This window comes from Chiloscyllium plagiosum, unplaced genomic scaffold, assembly GCF_037043375.1.
Source record: "Chiloscyllium plagiosum isolate Xiang-an unplaced genomic scaffold, Cpla_swu_hap1 HiC_scaffold_12, whole genome shotgun sequence".
In the NCBI taxonomy this organism is placed as follows: domain Eukaryota; kingdom Metazoa; phylum Chordata; class Chondrichthyes; order Orectolobiformes; family Hemiscylliidae; genus Chiloscyllium; species Chiloscyllium plagiosum.
The window spans coordinates 55,542,381-55,566,512 of NW_028270150.1; the positions used below are offsets into that span (position 1 = coordinate 55,542,381).

Consider the following 24,132-nt stretch of genomic DNA (forward strand, 5'->3'; position numbering starts at 1 on the left):
GGAGATAAATGTTGTAAGAAGTTTGCTTTTCCCAAAGTCACTGTCTCGATGATGCTATCAGTCTTTGCCTATAATGTGTCTGTCCTTTTTAAATATGAAGCAAAGCAGTAAGTGGGTGAATAGATCACAGCTGAGCACCATGGAAGAGCTTCACCTCTCCTCAGCCAATATGCCACACACCTGTACTCCCGAGCAATCCTACCTTAAGGACACAGGAAGCAGTTCTACACAGGCCAGGAATCAAACAGTGGCCTTCCTAGTCTGTATGGCTTAGTAACAAATAAGCTGTGTTAATAAACAGAAGAAAGATATGGCATGATTCTCATTCGCAATCACTATTCAGTGAATCCAACTGTAAAATCATAGTATGTATGTAATAGGTCAGAAGAGAAGTATGAACATACAATTGAAAATGACACTTGAATTTCCTGTTGATGATAATAGCAGACCAGTATTCTAACACATGGAAGGAACATTCTTCTACATTGACTATTTAATACAATGTTACCTATTTATTTTAAAAGTTTTGATGTTTCTGCTAAAATGCTAAACCAGAAATGTTAAACAAACACATCAAGGTTTTGTACTTAAAAGTAACAAGTAATTTTTTAATTTGGTCATCTGTCCCATTTATTGTTATTTGATAGATTTGTAGGTGAATAAAACTGCAGGACTGAATAATTGCATCTAGAAAATGACTGACCAACCAAAAGCTGTACTTTTAATTTTATTTCTTTCAAATTAGCCTTCCGAAAGAAACAAAAGAATGGATTCCGAGATTTCATTCCACTTTTTCTGAAAGTGCAAGCACAAAACCAGTCTGGTATGTATGCATTCTGTTATTGCATCAAAAGGTTAAAAATATTAATTCTTCATGCATTTTAATCTGAATTAAGACATTATTATTTTACCAAAAAGACATTGTGCTTGAACCAGAATCAAAGTCAAAAACTGCAGATGCTGAAGATCTGAAATAAAAAGAAATTGCTGGAAAATCTCAGCAGATCCAGCAACATCTGTGGAGAGAGAAATAGTTAACATGATCAATCCAATATGATTTTTTTTGTAAGAAAACTTGGGCCAGTTGTTTTTTTTTATTCTGTGCTTAAATCTTAAATGTGTTTATATAGGCTCAAATAGCAACTATGTTTATAATTTTCAAATCCTACAACATTCTGGTCTACAACTAAGTATTATTGTTCTGAATACTATTTATATTACATAACAAGAACTAAACAAACCGAGCCCCCATTCCACATGTATATCTGTCACTCATTCTTTGTGAATAGAATTATGGAACTGTTTCCAAGGGAGAAACTTGACCTACAACAATTGTGCCACTGATACCATGCCACACTGCATGGACTCTCATCCAACTCCCTATTCTTGCCTTGTACCCTTTAATATTTTTCTTCAAATGTTTATCTTGAATCAGTTGTGGTAATCTCTGACAATATTGTGATGAATATTTTATTAACCATTTAGATTCCAACTTCCTTTTTAAGCTCTAATAATTTGCCAGTTGTTTCCAGTTTACTGACTAATCCAACTACTTTTTTGTTATTTACCTCTCAAAGCTATTTAAATTTTTAAATACTTGTTATTTCAGAGTTTAACCTTTCCATTGTAGTTGAGATGGTCTGGTTTTTCAAATCTCTCACAGCTACATTCCCTTATTCTTACAAACATTATTGTAAATCAACCTTGCATCTTTTCCGATAACAGGGTTTTCCAAGCTGGTCAAGGTTTTCCAGCTCTAGCTGTGTGGTCTCCTTTTATCTTACAACAGACTTCAGAGTTGTGGGGTTTGCTTCCCATTGTACATATGAAAACATCTTGAACTCTTCTTACTCTCTATCTTATATATGTGTTTTTTAAAATTTCTTTCATTCTGCATTTTTTTGTCTCTTCAGTTTTCCATCTTTGCACTTTAAGTATTTTCTTATCTCCACAGTGCCACAAGTCATTTCTTTGTCTTCTGTATGCGCATGTATGGTTTTGTATCCTCCTCCTCCTCCTTGCCCCTCCCCTCCCCAACCTGACTACTTTTAAATGCTATTCATTTGTGACATCATTCAATTCTGGAGGAGTGATTTTTACTTAAATCTGAATTACCTCATATTTTAGAAAAATAAAACAAAGGACTGCAGATATTGAAAATCTGAAACAGAAGTAGAAATTGCTGGAGAAACTCAGCAGATCTGGCAGCATCTATGGAGATAGAAACAAACTTAATGTTCTCGTCTGAAGAAAGGTCACTGGACTTGAAACATTAACTCTGTTTTCTTTCTCTGTTAGACCAACTGAGTTTCTCCAGCAATTTCAGCCTGTAGTTATTTGATGTGTCACAGAATCAGTTGAGTACCTGTACATAATCTGTTTTTGTGGTCTGTGATGTTTGTGCAGATTAATTATACTGTTTTTTTTCATTGAATGCTAATTTAAAAATAAAATCCTATTAACTCTTCTTGTTTCACATATAAAACCATCTGATTGTTAAAGAAATATCTTTGTGCACTCTAGATCATCCTGTTTAACCACATTAAATTGGATATAGAATTCTCTGTACCTTCATCCAAGTCATTTTATATGCTTATCAGACAGTAGAATTATCTGATAACCCTTCTTGATATCTCTTCCTTATATAGTTTGTAATTGTATGTTTAAGCAATGTTGCTGCTCCCATTCTCAATCTTTTGATCCTGTTTAAAATCTGATAGCCTGGGATTTCACATTTAACATTCCTAAAAATACTCTTATCAAAATCAGAAACTTCACATAACTGTGACAAACTATCGATGTTTGTAATTCTCAATCTGTCTGCAGCCTTTGACATGACTGACCACACTATCTTCCTTCAGCACCTTCCCTCTATTGACAAGCTGGGGGCTGACTGCACTTGGTTTATCTACCTTAACTATTCTTAGCTGTCTAATCATTATCAGAGAATCACATCTTTCTGTGTTCCCACACAATTACACCTGGTTTGCCCAAAGCAACTATCCTTGCCCACCTTCTCCCCCCCACCTTATTTCTTAGCAATTAGTTGTCTTTGAGTGATATGAACCTGATACTGACACTTCCTTATACTCACCAATATATCTCTGCTCCTGGTTAAGCAATTATTACATTTTTAAAATACTCTTCCTTGTTTTCAAACCTCTCCCTGATCTCTTCCATATCCACAATTCTATAATGTAATGACGCTCACTTAATTCTGGCCCTTGAACATCTTGAATTTTACTTGTTCTACCATTGGAGGCTATGCTCTCAGTTGCCAAGACATTAATTCTGAAGTTCCTTCCTAAAAATCTTTACCATTCTTTCCTCCTTTAAGAAACTCACTTATTTCACCAAGCTTTTGGTCACCTGCCCGAATATCATCATTTGTGGTTCAGCACCAAATTTTGGTTGGTAAAGCCACTGAAGTATCTTGGTTTACTTTCCTATATTAAAGGCAGTGTAAAAATCTAATTGTAGGCAAATTTGGAATATTCCATACTTTTATCCAATCATCTGCAATGACTCATATTCCAATAAAATTGAATTTGTATTTCTAATTCCTTTATTTACGCTACATACGTCTGTGTTGAGTAATGCATATTTAAACTCTTGTGCCCTCTGCCTCAAATTTAGATGCACATAATCATATTCAAATCCCATCATTGTCTCTGACTCTCTTGACTTCTCTAGTCCCATAATTCTCTAAGCATCTTCTTCAGTTTTTTTTTATTAATTCATAGGATGCCAGTGATGTTGGCTGTGCCAACATTTATTGCCTATCACTAATTTGCCCAAAGAGCAGTTAAGACTCATCAACATTGCAGTGGGTTGAGAGTCGCATGAAGACCAGACTAGGGCTAGCAAATTTCCTTCCCTAAATGACATTAATGAACCAGATGTGTTTTTATGAAAATGTACTTTTGTTTCACAAGAAACAAAATAGATAATTCAGAATTCTGTTCATTATCAAACATAAGATATTGAAATGTACTTGAGAACTAATCAGCCATATTTTACTACAGATGATCTAGATGGTAATGAAAAATACCTAGATGGGTTGGTTGAAAGGTATAAAAATGGAGAATATTGGACAGATCAAACCAATACAGAGAGTTCCACCAACCAGAAAGAGTCTGCTTCGAATGAGGAGTTTGAAAAAACTCTGCGAATTTATCATCACAATGATGCTAATTATAGTTCTGAATTGAGCTTTGAGAAGAATGCCCAGTATTGCAAGGAAAGGTTACAGGACAAACAGGATGAAATAAGTACTCATGAAGTACAATCAGAGATGAAGGGATTTCATGAGAATTGCATCGGTCAAGCTGTGGAGCCAGACACTTTCAAGACTAAAAGAAAAAGACGAAGTTCCATCACGGGTAAAAATAATATTTTATACTTTGGTTGCATATGTATTATAATTTTGAGAAAAAAAATAACATGTCTGTCAGTTAGAATGAGTAAAATACATCCTGTCTATCAAGCCAATTCCTTATTCAAATGTCCAGCTGAATAAACACCTGTGGCATAAATTCCAAATGTATTTTTCTGCTTAATATATACACAAAATATTTCCAAGTTCCTTCTCCTTCTTTGCATTTTGAATAAATACTTTGAAGGCGTTTGAACCCTTGGAATGCCTAATTAGGCTTGGATGTTGCAAAAGTGCAAATGCCTTTCTGTTGCAAAACATCTGGAAAAAATAATGTTTTCAACTTCTTAACACAAAATACTGCAAAAGGAGATTTTAAAACAACTTGAAAAAATCAGATGCAAATCACTATTCTTTGAACAAAATGAAAATTATAATCTTATATTTTAAGTTTGGGTATTAAAGAACTAGTATTTCAAATGTGAAAGTAGTCATTGTTGGCTGGCCCAGTACTTTACTGGATTGTATTGTTGAGATTCCAAGCTCAAATTTTGGCTTAATTTAGATGTTCTAGGTAGTATTATTTCCTCAGATCTAGGAATTTTCTATTAAGTGGAACATTGCAGCATATAGAAATACCTCCTCTCTATTTGTTGTGAGAGAGGATTTATAGGAAGTGAGCACAAAGGAAAAGCCCACTGTTTGGGTTGTCCTGACCAAAGATGATCATGTGGTGTTACAAACAGAACCAATATAGTATGAAAGCAGAGAATCAATTACTTTCAAAGGATAAGTTGGCAGTGATTAAATCTTTGCCTACTTCCTTTTTTCTATAATCCTTCAATTTTCAACTTTCCTTTCTGAACAAGTCATTCTGCATCTATTAAGCTGGACAGCGAATGGTGGTTGCCTTTAACCATGAAGAAGATATCATAGCAACCCAGTCAATTTCCCATACAAAGTACATATAAACATGTAAAAACTACTGAATGACTGACAGTGAGCAGAAACACCACAACATTTATGGTATTATTTTGAGTTCCTAACTTGGGGATACTGAAGCTAGTTGTAATGCCCCTAAGTGTAAGTTGACTGATCGTTTATTGCAGAACAGAATATGGACTGAGCTTGAATTTTCTTACTCTGTAGCGTGCTACACAATATACTGACCCATCAGGAGGCTCATTCTTGGTACGTTAATGACAACCAGACAAATTATATATTTAAAAACAAATGATGGAATTTCTGTCTCAACATTATTTAGATATAGGTCATTCATTTTATACATAAAATAAACAGTGTAGGTTCAGCTTCTTGTCAAAACTGTGCACCTGCAAGTGTACCATAATAGGAAATGGACACATTTCTTAATCCAAATATTGAGATTTATTTTCTTCAGAAGTTGTGCTATATGCAAGCAAAATCCAAAAGTTTAAGTACAAAAGCTCATCCTTCCAGTCATCATGTTTTGATATTAACTTCATAATCATAGTAATTACAAATTTGAACTAAATTGAGAATCTTGATAAGATAATTAAATTACATTGCTTTCTTTAAACAGTTAACACTTTCATTTGATAAAATGAACTTAGAGTTACTGAGAATTTCATTTTTCTAGTATCATGTTGTGAATACAGAAATTGATGTACTTGTATTATTTAGAACACATTAGTTTTTAAATCATCATGATCATCTATTGGTAAAAATGTTAGTGCTACATAGGGGTTTGTCTATAGTGTTATTAGCTGTAGGGCATGTTTCATTGTCCTGAACTATTTTCACAGTAGATGAATGGACTGAGAAGGAGATGAATGATGAATCCACAGACAACTCAGAAGACTCACATTCAAGTGAAGTAACAAACCTAAAAGTGTGCATTGAGCTGACAGGATTGCATCCCCGCAAGCAAAGGCACCTGCACCATCTAAGGGCACTCTGGGAGCAGCAAGTGTCTCCTGACAGATCTACTCCTTCCAGGACAGGTCGGCTCAGTAAGAAAGAGTTAGCTGGGGCCAAGGAGCCAGAGTTCATGGCAAAGGAGACTGAAGTCAAAGACAGGGTAGACGAAAGAAACACCAGGAAAGGATCAGAGGCCAAATCCAGCAGAAATGGATCTGAGGAGACCTTCACTAGAAATGACATTGAAAAAGGTACACTTGTAACCTGGAGAAGTCTGTATATATTTTTTCTTAATGCCCAACATACCTATCATACTTTGCTGAGCAAAGTGAAGCATCTAACAGGGCCCACAATTCACTCTTTAACTAAATATGAAGCTGTCCAGGAGAAGGAATTCTGAAATGTTAAAGTACTTCAGTAAAAGAAATTGAGGTACATTGAAGTCAAATGTATTTATTTTTCATCCTGGCCGTTTCTTAACAAAGAGTTAAGTGCTTTCAAGCAATTATCTATTTATTGATGACTCCCTTCTGTCATTTCTCTCCAAATCATTTAACACAATGCAACCTATTTCAGTTTGAGGATAAATATCCTGCCTGTGGGCAGGCCTACAACCACAGTCAGTATTAATTCAAGGTGGTTGACAGAAAGCGCTTTTCCAAAAAGGGAAGAAAATATTTGATACGCTACTCCAACTAAATAACTCAACTAAGTACTGCTGAATTGACCTGACTGAAGCAAACAGATATGAGCATTAGTCTGATTTAAAGCTCACATTTGGGATTTCCACTTTGGGGTGTTGGCTGCTTAACTAAATTCGTTATTATATAACCAGGTCAATAATTGAATACTTTGAATGTGTAACGTTTGGCCTTTCAGTTGATGAAATGCTGTTTCTCGACTGTCTATTGAGCTTCATTGGAACAATGCATAAAGCCAAGGACAGAATGGTCAACGTACAAGTAGCATGGAGGATTAAAAGACACTCAACTGGAAATGTGGGGTCATGCTTGTGGACTTAATGAAGGTGTACAGCAAAATGGTCATCCAGTCTGTGTTGATCTTGCCAGTGCAGAGAAGATTACTTTTGTGTACAGCAAATTTATACACTAACTTGAAAGAAGTACGTATAAGTCTCTGTTTCTCCCAGGACTGTTTGGGAGCCTGGAAGTTGAGAAAGTAGGAAAAGGCAGGTATTGCATCTCGTGCTTGTGTGGAAAATGGAAATAGGTTTGGGGCAAATGGAAAAGTGGACCCAGGTATCACTGAGGGCAACAATCCCATCAGAGTGTTGAGAGAGGAGAGAAAATGTGTTTGGCAGTGGCATTATGCCAGAGATGTCAGAAGTGGCAGAGACGATCTGATGAGTTTGGATCTTGGTGGGATGGAAGGCGAAGATGAGGAGAATCCTATCATGCTTCTGGAAGGGAGGCAAGAGAGTGGGACCAGAAGTTCAGGAAGTGGGATTGACACAGCCAAGAGTGCTGTAAACCACAGTGAAGGACAATCCTCAGTTAAGGAGAAAGGAAGACATATTGAAACACTAGTGTGAAAGTGGCATCGTCAAAATAGATGTAATGGAGAAACTTGGAGAAAAGATTAGACCAGAAGTAAATGTGAAGCTGTCCAAAAGGAGGAGTTTGAAAATAATAAAATATTCACAGTAAAAACAAATTACAAAGAATACTCAACTAAGAAATTCCATTTGGTCAAATAATTAAACATGTTTAATATATTCTATATGGATTATGTAGTTATTGAATTTGATTTGAAACACCAGAAGTGATTTTTTTCAGGGCACGTGCTTCAAACTGAAGTACTTGCATAGTAACCTGTTTTGCAAATTTTTGACAACTTCATTTACGTTTTTCTCTTTGGAAGAAAGTGACACTAATCTTCACTCTTGTACATTTCCTGCAATACACAATTCATTTCTGAAAGAGTGATACAAGGAGAATCGCTTGTCTGCTTTTGACTGAATATTGATTCAATTGAAGACATCATGCTTTATAATATATTTAAAATTTGTACTATTTCCTCACTTTTTTTTATTTGGGAAATTTTCTCATCGTATTCAAAATTGCTGCACTTTTTCAAAACTGACATTGAAGTTCTCTTTTCTGGTTAATAATACCGATTAGCCAGTTTTATGTTAGTCTGTTGCTTATTTCTGATGGCAAATGCATGAATGTAGAGAAATATGAGGAACTAACACAAACTGGAAGCACAGAGGATCATTGGCTGTGTTCAAGCTGCAGTGCAACTAACAAAGCAACAATAAAAATTAGCAGCATTGAATACAAAAATAGAGAAATAATGTCAAACTTTTATATGTGCCTAGTTGGACTGTATGTGAAGTGTAATGTGCATTCTTGGGAATCCCACTAAAGAGAAATGGCCCTTGGAAAGAGTACAGTTAAAGATTGTTAGTCTGTTGTCAGGTAGAAATTAGCCATGAACGGACACTTCAGAAATTGTTACTTTTTTAAAAATGGACCTGAGAAGGTTAGGAAGTGTTCTGATAAAAGTGTTCCAAATTGTGAAAGGTTTTAATAAGGTAAGTAGCAAGTACTGATGGATTATTACCAAGATTCAGTGGGGTTGTAGCAAGAGATGATAAATGAAAATATTAAGGGAAGGTTCAAAAATTATCTTGTTACTGTGTAGAATTCTTTGCTACAAGTTGTTGTTGTTGTAAAAGATAAATTTATGGAAAAGAAAATGTTGAATATTTAAGTATATGGAGACTGAGTTTCCTATTAGCCGTCCAATCTTCTATCCATGCCAATATGCTATGCTCTGCACTACGAGCTTTAATTTTCTGCAACGATGTGATACATTATCAGTTCATTCGGCAAATTTATGTACAGGACCTCCACCAATACCCCAGTCATAGCATATGTTACCTCCTCAAATAATTACAATAACTTTAATCCCAGTTACTTGCCTTTCATAAAAACACATGGACTCTGTTGGATTATCTTGGGTTTAATAAAATGCCCTGCTATAACTGGTCTACTGTTCCTTGCATTCTGTCTCCAGCCCTTTTTAAATAAAAGATTTTATTTTGCTCTCTTTCAAACTAATGTCCTGAATTAAGGAAGTTTTAGAAAATTTAAATCAGTTAATCAAGTCTCACGAGCTGCTACTTGTAACTCTAATATGAAGTTCATCAGAGCCCAGGAACCTGTCAGCAGTAGCCTCTGACAATTTACTGAATTCTGCTTCTCTGGCGATTATGGTTTTCTTAAGTTCCATTTCCCAATTACTTGCTGGTTTTGGGATGCTACTTGTATCCTTTGCAATGGAGATTGATGCAAAATACCTGTTCAATTAATCTGCTTTATTTTCAGTTAATAAATCTCCATTCTGACTTTCTGTCAGACCAGCAGTAACTTGGTTAACTCTTTTTCAAGTATTTATAAAACCTCTTAGTCTCTGTTTCTACATTTCTAACTAGCTTTCTCTCATGATCTAGTTTTTCCCTCTAAAAGTTTTTGCATCATTCTTTGCATTTTTTAATAGTCTGTCCAATCTTCTGACATACCACCTACCTTTGTTCAGTCATATGATTTTTCTGAATGTTCAATATTATCTTTAACATTTCTAGTTAATAACTAATGAATATGTCTCTGGGATTTGTATTACGACTCAGAATATATTTAGTCTGTGTGTTCTGAAATATCCACTTACATGTCTGCCCATGCATCTCTATTAAATTATCATTTAACCTAAATTGCCAAATCGCTTTCACCATCTCTGGCCTTATAATTCCCCTTATTTACATTTTTTAAAAATAGGCCTCTCCTTTTTCCCTCAAATTGAATGCAAAGGCTCTTGTGGTGCTGTGGTAGTGTCCCTATCTCTGTACCAGGAGGCCTGGGTTCAAGTCCTGGCTTCAAAAGTGTCTAGTAGCATGTATAAACAGATTCATTAGAAAATATTCCAAATTAAATGTAAAATTCAATAATGATATGGTCAATGCTGACCAGAGGTACCTCCACAATGAAATCATCATCAATGCTGCATAATACCACATCTAGTATTATGATCTGTGCTCTTTGCTTGGCTCCAGAATATGCTGTTTGAAGAAACCATCCTTAAAACATTCTGTGATCTCCTCATATAGACTACCATTGCTCATGTAACTTTTCCAGTTGATACGTAGATCAAAACAGCACTCCCCTAAGCAGCTTCTTGTCTTTATTACTCCTCATTTCAACTCCAAACTAATTCCATATTCCTGGTTTCCTGAACTTAAGTTATCCCTTTCTGTTGTGCAAATGCCATCATTAACAGAACCACCCTTTCATCTTTCCCAAGCTTCCTGTCCATCTCAATGCTCATCTTCCCTGTTATGCTCATATACACATTTTATTCAAATTATTCTTTAAATTCCAAGTTGCTTTTTACAATTCCTGTACATCTCTTAGTTTGGGGACGATCTACAAATGTGATTCCTTAACATTAAATTATTTAATCTGGCGTTTCTCTGGCTAAAACAAGCTCGGCTGCTGTTTTTTGAAATGTTCCTCTGATGCCAAAGGTCTTTCACCTCTGTGATCAAGAGAATGAGATGGCCTAGCAGCAGGCTTTATTACCTTGGCAGCCTTGACATTAGCAAGGGTGGAAGAAGACTGTCGATGTACTGTAAACAACATTTTTGGCCTGGCTCCTAGTGCTACTACTAAACACTGTCTCCAGATGTCTATGTGACAACTGACTCAATGACAGCAGTGAAATGCATCAAACTTCATGCTAGCCATTGCATCTTATTGATGAGGCCTTTGACATAAAGGGTTCTGTTGCAAGTGGCCCTGGTGTTGCTAAATGATGTACTGCAAAGTTCTGATCACAGTCATTGTAAACAATAAGAACATGTGTTTGCTGAAAATTCCTACAATAGTTTTTCTTTGCTGAAGGCTGTTGGGAAAACAACCCAATGAATCTGTCTTTTTTTCACACTCTGTAATCACTCTCTTCTAAGCAGCCTACTTGAAAATTGGATCTTTATTCTCCAATGGCTTAAAGTAGCTGTGAGCTGACCTTCTGATTAGATGATTCCTGGTTCTTAGCTAATCACCCAGAGCAAACTCTTAAACTCTTTCATTTACAACTCTAACTTTATACACTTACCAATGCTGTTACTTTGCAGTATTTGAATAAAGGATGTGAGTTGTATCTTAAACTGTAAAGTGGAACATGAATATGAATAAGTGCACCAATGATCTATTCATGTCATCTTTGTGAGATATAGCTAAATATGCTGTGTGCACTTTGTCAATAGAGCGCGTATTTTGGGGAGCAATGAGTGAGTAACTGAATGGGAGGGGAAACAAATTAAAGGTAACTAATAACCGTGAGCTTCCTGTTTTCTCTCCTATCTCAATGGTCTCCATTCCTGGTTTTAAAGAATCCACCCTCAAATAAAGCAAAAATAATTCAGGTTTGGGAGTTCTCCATTCATACATGTATTCTTATCTTGTTACACTCAGTCATCTCCTGGTAAATCAACAACTGTAATGGAATGAAATACTACTATAGTGGTATCCATAGTTATTGACACAACAGATATGTGCATCATACAGGGAGTTTACAGAGAAGTAGCTGTCGGGAAATGGAGTTGTTGAAACTGTTAATGCAGATGTTCTTGAGAAAAAGCAGTGTTATGAATGGTGCATGAGGACATAATGGAGTATGGTTTAAGGCTGGAAAAATATTGTAAGATGGTTTGGGTGGAATGGAGCTTTTAATCCATTTATATTTAATATACCTGAAGTTTAATGAGGTTACAGTAAGGTACCCAATCTTTAAGCCATACTGAGGATATTAAACTTATGGCATTGAGGCCATGACAATTGCAATGTGCTGCTAAAATAGTTGTTACCTGCTATAACCTGATGAGTAACCGAACCCAATATGCAGCCTATCTCCGGTTCATCAATTTGAAAAATATCCTCTTCTCAAAATGCCAAAGCAAAACTTCAATTACCTTCTCAGTGCCTGGATGCTTCTATCACCACATATCTATATGACTCTATGCTTTAAGAAGCTAATTCCACCCTCCATTCCAAAATGCAGAATTTTCCAAATCCTAATAATTGTCCATTGGAACCAAAATTATAGGTAATTTTAGAATTTATCAGGTTGGCATTTGCAAATAATGCCACTGCCCTGTTTATATTTGGAATGCTGAAATATATAAAAATCAATCTTGTTCTCTTTTCTGTGAACATGTGTCTTAATGTAAACCCATATGGAATGTCCATTAATTCTGGAACACGTCATTCTATGGCTGACCACTGAGTGCAATCACACATCCATAGAAGGATTAAAAAAAATTAAAATTTGGTGAATATTCAAGTTGCATAAAATGACAATATCAATAAATTATATAAGATTATGAAAATCATTAAATTTCAAGAACCTATTGCTAAAAATTATTAACTATTTTTAGGTTTATCTACACCTCCAGCATCTCCAAGGAAAAGGACAATTTCATCCAGCACAACAAGCAGCAGTTGGCATGTACAGCGAAAGACAAGTACACCCGTGTCTCGATCATCAAATAAACGGCAAAAAAACAAGGAAAGCCGCAAGCGTGGTGTCTTGTGCTCTGGAGAAGAAGAGGACCATTTACGTTCACCAGTTTTACCAAAGTATTCAAACACTGAACGGGAGAAACCTTCAGGAAAGCGCCAATGTAAAACAAAACACTTAATGCGTCAGGACAAAAGACAGTCATCACTGACAGCAGATGACTCAACTGATGTTGAGAGCTCAGAAGAAAAGGTATAAGATTAATTTACTTGTATTTTTACACAAGATCTGACATGTCACAGGCACAAACTGTAGGAACATAGTTCCTGGAACAAATTTGCAACATCCTTGGGAAAAGATGAAAATCACAATAAGACAACATGAATCATAAAAGCAAAAGCAAGATATTGCTAAAATTCAAAATAAAAACAAAAAATGCTGAAAACAGTCAAGTCAGGCAATATCTGTAAAGGAAAACAGTTAGTGATTCAGGTTGGTTATCTTCTATCAGAACTGAAGGCTGGTAATAATGTAAGAGTTTCTGAGAGAGTAGAAGGGAGAGGGGGAAAGAAAAGCCAAAAGGTCTGTAATAGAGTGGAGCACAGATATTCTTCCTGTCCCCTCCTCCTCTTAAAACCTCTTACATTTCTTTTTCTTTCTTTCTTGTTTTGTAATGAAGTATCATTCAACTGAAAACTTTTTCTTTATTCATTGACGGGATGAGGGCATTGCTGGCTATGGGTCAACCACATTGCTTTGTGTCTGGAATCACATGTAGGCCAGACCAGGTAAGGACAACAGTTTCCTTCCCTAAAGAACATTAGTGAGCTAGGTGGGTTTTTCTGACAACTGACAATGGTCATCATTAAAGTCCTAATTCCAGATATTTTTATTGAATTCAAATTCCAGGATTTGAACTCGTGTCCCCAGACATTTATCTGGGTTGACAATCCATTGATAATATCACAGGTCCTGTCTGATCTGAGTATTTCTGGCATCTTTTGTTTTTAGAATAATATATTTGTGACTGTGACTTAGGTGATGGCAGAGTGTACATAAACACGATCAGTAATTTGAAGGTAATTAATCAAATATTGGTTAAACTTCATATGACTACATTCATCTGCTGGTTTAATTTGAAATTACATGAATTGATGTTATGCTGAACCATCCAGATCTGTTAAGTTTCAGATTCAGTTCCTGGTCTTTGCCGAGTTGTCTAATGTTAGGTGTGGCAACAGTTTGGCCAATACTGTTAACCAGTACATAGTCTGGGAGAACTAGCCATTTGGATACAGAACAGGCTCAAAGGTGGTGGTGGAGGGTTGTTTTTCAGACTGGAGGCCTGTGACCAGTGGAGTGCCACAAGGATCAGTGCTGGGCCCTCTACTTTTTGTCATTTACATAAATGATTTGGATACGAGCATAAGAGGTAGAGTTAGTAATTTTGCAGATGACACCAAAATTGGACATGTAGTGGACAGCGAAGAGGGTTACCTCGGATTACAACAGGATCTGGACCAGATGGGTTAATGGGCTGAGAAGTGGCAGATGGAGTTTAATTCAGATAAATGTGAGGTGCTGCATTTTGGGAAAGCAAATCTTAGCAGGACTTATACACTTAATGGTAAGGTCCAAGGGAGTGTTGCTGAATAAAGAGAACTTGGACAGCAGTTTATAGCTCCTTGAACGTGGAGTTGCAGGTAGATAGGATAGTGAAGGTGGCATTTGGTTTGTTTTCCTTTATTGGTCAAGAGTATGGAGTACAGGAGTTGGGAGGTCATCTTGTGGCCGTACAGGACATTGGTTAGGCCACTGTTGGAATATTGTGTGCAATTCTGGTCTCCTTCCTATCGGAAAGATGTTGTGAAACTTGAAAGGGTTCAGAAAAGATTTACAAGGATGTTGCCAGCGTTGGAGGATCTGAGCTACAGGGAGAGGCTGAACACGCTGGGGCTGTTTTCCTTGGAGCGTCGGAGGCTGAGGGGTGACCTTATAGAGGTTTACAAAATTATGAGGGGCATGGATAGGATAAATAGACAAAGTCTTTTCCCTGGGGTTGGGGAGTCCAGAACTGGAGGGCATAGGTTTAGGGTGAGAGGGGAAAGATATAAAAGAGACCTAAGGGGCAACTTTTTCACGCAGAGTATGGAATGAGCTGCCAGAGGTTGTGGTGGAGGATGGTACAATTGCAACATTAAAGAGGCATTTGGATGGGAATATGAATAGGAAGGGTTTGGAGGGATATGGGCCGGGTGCTGGCAGGTAGGACTAAATTGGGTTGGGATATCTGGTCAGCATGGACGGGTTGGACTGAAGGGTCTGTTTCCATACTGTATACATCTCTATGACTCTAAGTGGAATAAGCCGCTAAGGTTCCTGCTCCCAAATTCTGCCCAGTGATCCCAGCTCAAAAATATTTTTTGACATCAGGTGAAGGTAAGATTGAACTATCTGATGCTGTCAACAGTTGAATGCCTTAACAAACCTTACTGAAGAATAGCACAGTGAATTGCTGCTCGTGAAGCTCATTCCAGCATAACTGTCACCTCCTGGAAGAGGAATAATGAAAAAGTGCAGAAATAATACATCAGTTCCTAAGCTATAAAACATTAACAGATAAAAGCAGTCTCTACTGTTTTAATCCGAATGTCAACTTATTATCTATTTATTGACCTATAATTTCTGTAGGAATTTCCTTTAATTGTACAAAATGTTCAATGATTACAAGCAACAGTAATTTTAGACTGGTGTATCTTGTCCCCTCAAATATGATTCTTTAAGAACTATTACATTTATTGTGGAAATGCTTTTCTGCTCTGATATTAGTGGCCGTGTTTCTCTATTGCAAAATACATATCCTTGCACGTTCAAATTGTTCCAGTACATCAAAACATAATTTTTTTAACACTGAATTACTTCCACCAGACTCCACAGAATTCCACTCTAAACTAAACTACTATTGACGGTTAGGGTTATTGGCGGCCCTCAGTTTTGCTCTCTTGTTCTCCAAATCACAGTTTACCAGCGGCTGGGAATGGAGACAGGAAAATCTTAGCCAATCAGTGCAGGTGCTCAAAAACGTTTTTGGCACTATAGGCTTCTTCACAACATTGGTGTTCTTGCCATCAAAATAGTGATGCAGCAGAAGTACTAAATCCTTTCTTCCAGGAATGGTGGGTGTATAAATGAACATTTTTGTTTCTACAATTACATTTTTAAAAAATTATCCATTAGAGCTATCCATTGGTCTCTTGAAAAGAAAACCTAGCATTACGTGGTGCCTAATTACATCTCATAGGAAGGTCAGTGTATTTGCTATACCCTGAGTCCATTGGACATTTTCTTGCATATGCTTAAAAGATCCAATAACTGTCACAACTTGCCTCAAACAAATACAATCACCTCTCTATTGTCTTAAATTGTAATGAAAAGGTGCTTGTTATTCCATTGGGGAGGTTATTTTAAAAAAAGCCCTTCTTTATCCCAATGAATCCATCGTGTGGTTTTCGGATGAAGTATTAACTCACTTTCATCTGAATTTACCATTTCAGTTTATGTCCTCATGAAGAAATCATTGAAAGTTTTGAATAACTGAAAAGTGTCACTATATAATGCAGTAGCGAATTGCACAAAATGCAAAAATCCAAATTTAATCCTTAGTTTAAAATGTGTTAAGCTGCTGTTGTCATGATGATTGTGGGTGTGCTCCCATGACATCCCCTTGTAGGGAGCAAGAGATTTTCCTTTCTTGATCTCTAAGTTAGACACTCCTAAAAAGTTTGTTTGTGTAGAGTTGACATGAGTACAGTCAGCTTGATGAACTAGCCTTGATGACAAAACAGAGCTGAAAATGTGTTGCTGGAAAAGCGCAGCAGGTCAGGCAGCATCTAAGGAGCAGGAGAATCGACGTTTCGGGCATGAGCCCTTCTTCAGGCTCATGCCCGAAACATCAATTCTCCTGCTCCTTGGATGCTGCCTGACCTGCGCTTTTCCAGCAACACATTTTCAGCTCTGATCTCCAGCATCTGCAGTCCTCACTTTCTCCTTAATGACAAACCAGGGAGACTTTAGTGATCATGGAACCATGTATGCTTTGGGGCTGTGTTAGGTAATGATCAGAAGAAGAGAAAATGCACTGATGTGTTCAAATTTTCTTTTAGTGAAGTGTTCAATATCTATTATTTTCTTCCAATTAATCTGATACACTTGTCGGATATTAAATTGGTTGGGATTTCAAAATATTAAATTTTATTACACATTTTTTTGAAAAATGGTGTACAATTACATTTAAAAACTAGATAAAGATATTGTGTTATAAATTTTGGAATAGTTTCATTTGATATCTGGTGGAAATTACACATGAATGGAAACAATTAATGGTAATTACACATTTAAGTTTCCTGGTTCTTTGTTTTCTTAGTTAGCAATTCTTTACACACATCTGTGGGACTTGTTTGGTCAATGTGGAACAGAACTTGCTTTGGATCCAATTACAAGACATGCACCACTTCAATATCAGTTGTATGAGAGGGCTAAAGTGGGGACAACGTGATGGTCATTTTAAATTATTTTTCAGGAAAGAGGGGCTAACTTTGTGAAATACGCAAACACAACAAAACCTAGTATAGTGTGGAGAAATGGCTTCAGTGGAATTGGTGTTCAGATATACATATACAGAATATGTGTCTTTCTGTATAATATGGATATAGTACCTTCTATTTTGCTACTTGATTCTGTCCCTCATTATTGTTTTAGAATTTGTTTTTGACATGGAGAACGCAAAAAATAGCATTTTACAGAATTTGTTACTACAGGGAGTATGAGGCATAGATAACTGTGATAGATTTTTTTGAAGAGTGGCTATTTTACCCAGATTGCCACTCTGTTCCTTTTTTAACAAAATCAAAGAGCTCTGAATTTCCGACAGGAGATTCCAATCAGGGCTCCTTCAGAATTGTGGAGCCATATTTCATTTCTGAGAGTTCCTTTGTAATGCAAAAGTATGGCTCCTTTTCATAGCAGTCAGCTGCTGTTTTCGGAAATTTAAAGCTCCAGAATTAGATATTGTACGATTAGAGTGCTGGGACTAAGATACAGGGAGGCTAGGGAAGAAGGTGCTAAGTGGGTAGGTTGACAGTGTGCAAGGTGGCACGGGGCAGGGGCAGGTAAGTGATACCACGTTCAGGATAGGTTCAGATTAATGGGAGAAATTGGTCAGGTGGAGTAAGGTGAGCCAGGTTCTGGGGATGGAGGTTGCAGGAGTAGATTGCATTTGGAGCAGGGGAAGGAGGAATGGGGCTCGAGTGCAACACAACTCATGCTACAACTAGATGTACCATTGGTATCTTGGAAGTAATGCACTGCATGACTGGATTAACTAGTGCTACAGTGCGGCATGCAGGTTTTCTAGAATAATTGTGTGTGTGCTCCATACCTTTGTGACAAATTATGTCCTCAGCATGGACAAAGCAACCCGCTGGTTTGATACCGCATCCGCAGATATTCACTCCCACCATCACCAATGCAAAGTGACAGCAGTGCGTATCATCTATGAGATGCACTTCAGAAATTCACCAAGGCTCCTTGGAGAGCACCATCAAAACTTATAGTCAGTTCCATCTAGAAAGTTACAACACTACCACCTGCAAGTTCCCCTCCAACGTGCTCACTGTCCAGACTTATATTGCTGCTTCTCACAGTCAGTAGATCAGAATCCTAGAACTTCCTCTCTAACAGTATTGTGAATGTATGCAAATAATATCATGCACCAAATGGACTGCAAATGTTTAAGGTAGCAACTCACCACCACCACCTTCTCGAGGGCAACTCGGGATGGGTTGGCTGAGCCAACAACACCGACATGCCATGAATCAATAAATAAAATGATTGTAGAAACCATGATGACGATGCACAATGGATTTGGAGGATACAAATGAGGAATTAGCAGTATTCCAGCAATGCAGCAAAAAAAGTCATGCACTGGGTATTAAGGTTAGGTTCCTTCCTAGATGTGGCACAGCAATCTCATTTCTTAAACTGAATTTACCAAATAGCTGCCCAAACATCTTGAAGTACATTTTCATTTCTTCAGATCTCATATTTTATTGCCTAATGTTGGAATCCTGTTATAACCAAAGATGAAAAAGTAATTCTTCTTGTTCAAATCAGTTGCACATCATTTCCCCTGTTACATACTGTATGAAAGTTTGTTGCCTGAATTAGCATTGAAGCTGTCCATTAATGGTTGCATTTTGATTCAGATATGTGACAGCAAATCTAACATTTCTCTAAAGAGATTTCCCTGTGAGAACTGTGAACATATTGACTGAAAGCACTGATAGTCTGCAAGGATTCTCGTAACTTAAGACCCCTTTGACCTGTTTATTGAGTGCTGTGCATATAAATCTACCACATTCAGGACTGTATATGCCATGTGGCAACTGTGGTTTTTGCCTGCTTTATGTTACCTCTGGTCATATAGTCATATAGTATGGGTAACCCCTATTGTTCAAATTATGTATTTGACTTCTGGAGTACTTGCAGAAGATTATGCAATTCCTGGACTGTCAAACTAGCTTTCCACATCTAATAACAAGTAAACTGTAAGCAGTTTTTTAAATCAGTTTTGCCACTTCAGCTATTTCAGGTACCTGAACACCTCCAGAGTGCAGTTAACAGCAGGTGTAAAGAAATAATGCTCCTCCTTTTCCATTGGATAGTTCACAAACTGCAGTCACATTTACTGTAAAATAGCTTCAAAATATTTCTGTATCTATGAATAATATACCAGTAATTTTTAAGCTGATATATTTTTAATATAATTTACACCAATTGGATAATCAGTTATTGATATTAAAATTTCACTATCTATATGACTGACTGTATATTTTGGGAATGTAAATAGGTGCAATTACAATCTATATGTCCTTTTCTAGCACATGTTTAATTTATTCAGCACATAGAGTCATAGGGATGTACAGCATGGAAACAGACCTTCGGTCCTCCGTCCATGCCGACCAGATATCCCAACGCAATCCAGTCCCACCTGTCAGCACCTGGCCCATATCCCTCAGACCCTTCCTATTCATATATCCAAACAAATGTCTCTTGAATGTTGCAATTGTACCAGCCTCCACCACATCCTCTGGCAGCTCATTCCATACACGTGCCACCCTCTGCGTGAAAAGGTTGCCCCTTAGGTCTCTTTTATATCTTTCCCCTCTCACCCTAAACCTATGCCCTCTAGTTCTGGACTCCCCAACCCCAAGGAAAAGACTTTGTCTATTTATCCTATCCATGCCCCTCATAATTTTGTAAACCTCTATAAGGTCACCCCTCAGCCTCCGACGCTCCAAGGAAAACAGCCCCAGCGTGTTCAGCCTCTCCCTGTAGCTCAGATCCTCCAATCCTGGCAACATCCTTGTAAATCTTTTCTGAACCCTTTCAAGTTTCACAACATCTTTCCGATAGGAAGGAGACCAGAATTGCACACAATATTCCAACAGTGGCCTAACCAATGTCCTGTACGGCCGTAACATGACCTCCCAACTCCTGTACTCCATACTCTGTCCAATAAAGGAAAGCATACCAAACGCCGCCTTCACTATCCTATCTACCTGCGATTCCACTTTCAAGGAGCTATGAACCTGCTGTCCAAGGTCTCTTTGTTCAGCAACACTCCCTTGGACCTTACCATTAAGTATATAAGTCCTGCTAAGATTTGCTTTCCCAAAATGCAGCACCTCACATTTATCTGAATTAAACTCCATCTGCCACTTCTCAGCCCATATCACATAATCTTTGAAAAGCACTTCTAGGAGATAAATTTTATGAAAGCTTTGTAGAATTTCTATAACTTCTAAACATTTAATATTAATTTATACAGGCACCATAATTAAAATTTATGCTACAATTCTAAATTGTCAACTTACAATATTATTCTTCCAAGATTCATAATCCATGATTTTTTGTCCCATATTTATGAACCGAGTATTGGGGAATGCACGGCCATTACATTTTTTAATATTCACTGCTATAAACGAGGCTGTGTGCACATTTAAGAAATTGTCCCATATGTATTCGCTGAATTATAGAAACACGTAAGGAGTTCATTTCCTGGACCAGCATGACCACTTAAATTCAAAATATCTGTTCTAATTTCAGTTCAAAGCCTTTTTAAAATCTTTTTTTTCCAGTACCTCTGAAATTCTCTTTTAAATGATGCGATACCTAAACCTCAATAGCCATTTGTGGTAAAGAAGTCAGATCAATGATTTTTCCTGTGAAAACATTTCATCTGATTTTCCCATTCATTCTTCTACTCATTGATCATACTTAGACCAAAGTCAGAATAATCATTAACCCATCCTCATCTACATTCTCTTTAGGGGATATCATCGACAGATAAGGAGTCAGCTTCCACTTGTACACTGATGAAACCTAGTTCTTTTGCCACCATCTTCACTGCCTCTGTTTTCTCAGATTGATCTTGCAACAAACTTTTTGCACTTACAATTGACTCCTACCTCCTGCTTAGCCATTGTCTCTCAAGTTGAATTAAATTTTTTCAAACCTTGTTTGATTCTGAACTAAGCTCCTGTCCTCATTCTCTCTTACCACAAATATTTCCTCTTCAACCTCTGTAACAACACCTGTCTGCACTTCTGACTTGTTCATCTGCAGTTTCACCTGTTCTATTTGCTTCCCATACTCCATCCTGCATAAAGTTCACCTGACCTAAAACTGATGTTCCTTATGTCTGTTTCCCTTCAAGAACTGCCAAATTACCATCACTCTGTTTCTTTATTTCTGTGATTGAAATTCTTTGACCAAATGTTTGGTCATCTTTCTAATATCACCTGATTCTACTAATATCATTTATGTCTGAGTTTGAGATTCTGCCTCTATGAACCATGTTTTTCTACATTAAACATAATATATGAATACAAATTGTTATTACTTTTAAGACAAAGTTATGGTATTACCAGACTTATTTTAATTAAAATCCCAAGCTACAGCTTGGTTTCCCAAGGTAGCGTGGTTAGGATAATCAAGTCTTTTGAAGTTGTATCTTTTACTGGTATTAGAGGACAACACTAAATGTCTATCTTGCCCACACTCATTTAGCTTCTTCAACAGAGCATTCTTAGGCCAACAAATCAGCAACTGACAATTTAAGCATATATACTCCCTTACTTGTAATTGCATCTTAGGATGTAGACCGTAGTACCATGTTGTGGATTTAAATATGGATATGCCAGCCCAATTAGGGGTGCAAGTTCCTTTTGTTAAATCTTATTAGTAAGCTTTTGGTTAACCTGGTGCTTTCATGGCTATGTTTTTGGTGCATGTTGCCAGTTTACTAGATTTATTGAATGCTGTTTCACACTGAGGCAATTTCAGTAATGATTTCTAATTCAGTAGCATAACCACTACACAACAACAAACCCATTTTTAAAGTGTATTCTTTGTGGCCATTGCTAGGTTTGTCATTCTCCTATATTCAATTGGTTTTAGCAGTTTTCCTCTTGCACTTCTCAAATACTTTGCTTCTAGGTTGAATGATGTATCATTCTAATACTGTATACCAGTCCCATCGATCTCTTGCCTAAATAACAGCAATGAATGCACTTCAAAATAATTTGTACTGAAAGCACCTCAGGATGTTTGTGAGACATATCATAAGGCAGGATGCAAATGTAGGTTTTTGCTTTTTATTGCTGTTTAGCGAACTTAACATGATTTTTGTTAACCCCAAGCAGAGAATGTAAGTCATGTGTTTGCATTGACACCGTTTTGTTAAAGCAGGCCTCTATTACATCAATTTATTTTTGGTTGCTTATTTACAGCAAACCAGTGTCAGCAGGAATTCTAGAAAACGACCAGCACCAACCACAGACACAGATTCTACACCAAAGAAAACATGTGAGCAGAAGTCTGCTGAACGTCTGTTGCAAATTCCATTATTCCTTCCGTGCTCCCAGCCCTTGACTGCACAAGCAGTCAGCACTCCACAGGAGACAACTCCAAGTCGTCCCATGCCACCAGAAGCACGCAGACTCATTGTCAATAAAAATGCTGGTGAGACTTTGCTGCAGAGAGCAGCACGTCTAGGCTATGAGGTAAGTCCTGTATTTGAAACCAGACAATGAAATATTCTTTTGTTTCCGGTCATCTGTTCCTGCTGTAAAGGTGGTTGAGTTTTTTTTTGGAGGTGTTATATACTTTAATCTCTATCTAGATTTATATATCATTTTGTAATTGGCACAATTAATTGGTATGTACAAAACTTAAACAGAAATTGTAGCTCTTTACAAATTTTTCAAGCATATATGAATTATGCATATATGTATATGGAGTGGTGTATAAATTTAAAACAAACACTTCACTTTACTTCACCTTATATTTTGCAATTGTGATGATCCTGTCACTTTAAAAAGGTTATTTTATCCTGTATTTTTTTGAAGAGAGTTTGTAAAGGAAGAAGTATCAAACTGGCTGCTGGAGGTGGCCAAAGTAAACAACATAGGCCTTAAGGTTTTTTTAAAAATGTTGGAATAATGGGCGTACCTTGAAAAGCATGGCCAGTTCTCACAGATCAGGCTTCCTAGTGTTTTTTTTCGCAGTCACAAGCTGTTTAGGGTCCTAGAACGGTTGGAAGCTTCAGTGAATGATCCTGGCTGCTGCTTTCTCTGAAATCTCTCTTGATGTTGTTTCCTCTTGGATGGAGAACTGCACATAAGAATCTGTGTGTAAATTTATCTTCTTGTCAAAGGGTGTGTTTATGGATGTTACTATATTGGAACAGTTAATTAGTAATAGGCACTATTATTTGGTTAAGTTTTGCAATAGTTGTTATTGTAAATTCCTCTTTCTTGTGTTTATAGTGTTTAAATAATGTTGAGCAGTTTGTCCAATCCCATCACATCTGGAGCATGCACTTCACATCTGTCTTGAAAATATGAAAAAGTTAGGGTCTAGGTTACCTTAACATATTTTGAGGAGGTCTGGTCTGGACTATAACACAGTATACCACACTCAGAATATCTCAATCAATATCTCATACTCTAATATCTGAAGTATGGAAAAGTTCTTGGTAATATTTAAAAAATAAATCTTCAAACTGCAAGGTAATAAATGATATTTTTTCTAAATAGTTGGATTACATCATTGAAGGTCACCCAGTTAGCTAATTTAGTACCAAGGAATAGTAGATGGTTTTGCTAGGCTTCCATATATCATTGTAATTTTAAAAAACTTTTTTTTTGCCCAAATAATATTTGGTGGCATAAGAAATGATCAAAATCATAACCTCT

The 24,132-nt window shown here is 36.9% G+C and overlaps 1 protein-coding gene across 6 annotated transcripts in view; it reads left to right on the forward strand.

Moving 5' to 3' along the window:
- Positions 1–24,132, forward strand: part of bcor (BCL6 corepressor) — a 328,887-nt gene that overhangs the window by 288,937 nt on the left and 15,818 nt on the right. For 5 of the 6 annotated variants that reach the window (XM_087992839.1, XM_087992840.1, XM_087992842.1 and 2 more), the window contains 5 exons: positions 746–823; positions 4,026–4,382; positions 6,160–6,525; positions 12,732–13,066; positions 22,666–22,938. In XM_087992839.1, coding sequence (XP_087848965.1) covers positions 746–823; positions 4,026–4,382; positions 6,160–6,525; positions 12,732–13,066; positions 22,666–22,938 — 1,409 coding nt within the window. The remainder of the gene's footprint in view (positions 1–745; positions 824–4,025; positions 4,383–6,159; positions 6,526–12,731; positions 13,067–22,665; positions 22,939–24,132) is intronic. The other variant, XM_087992844.1, reaches the window with a different exon arrangement.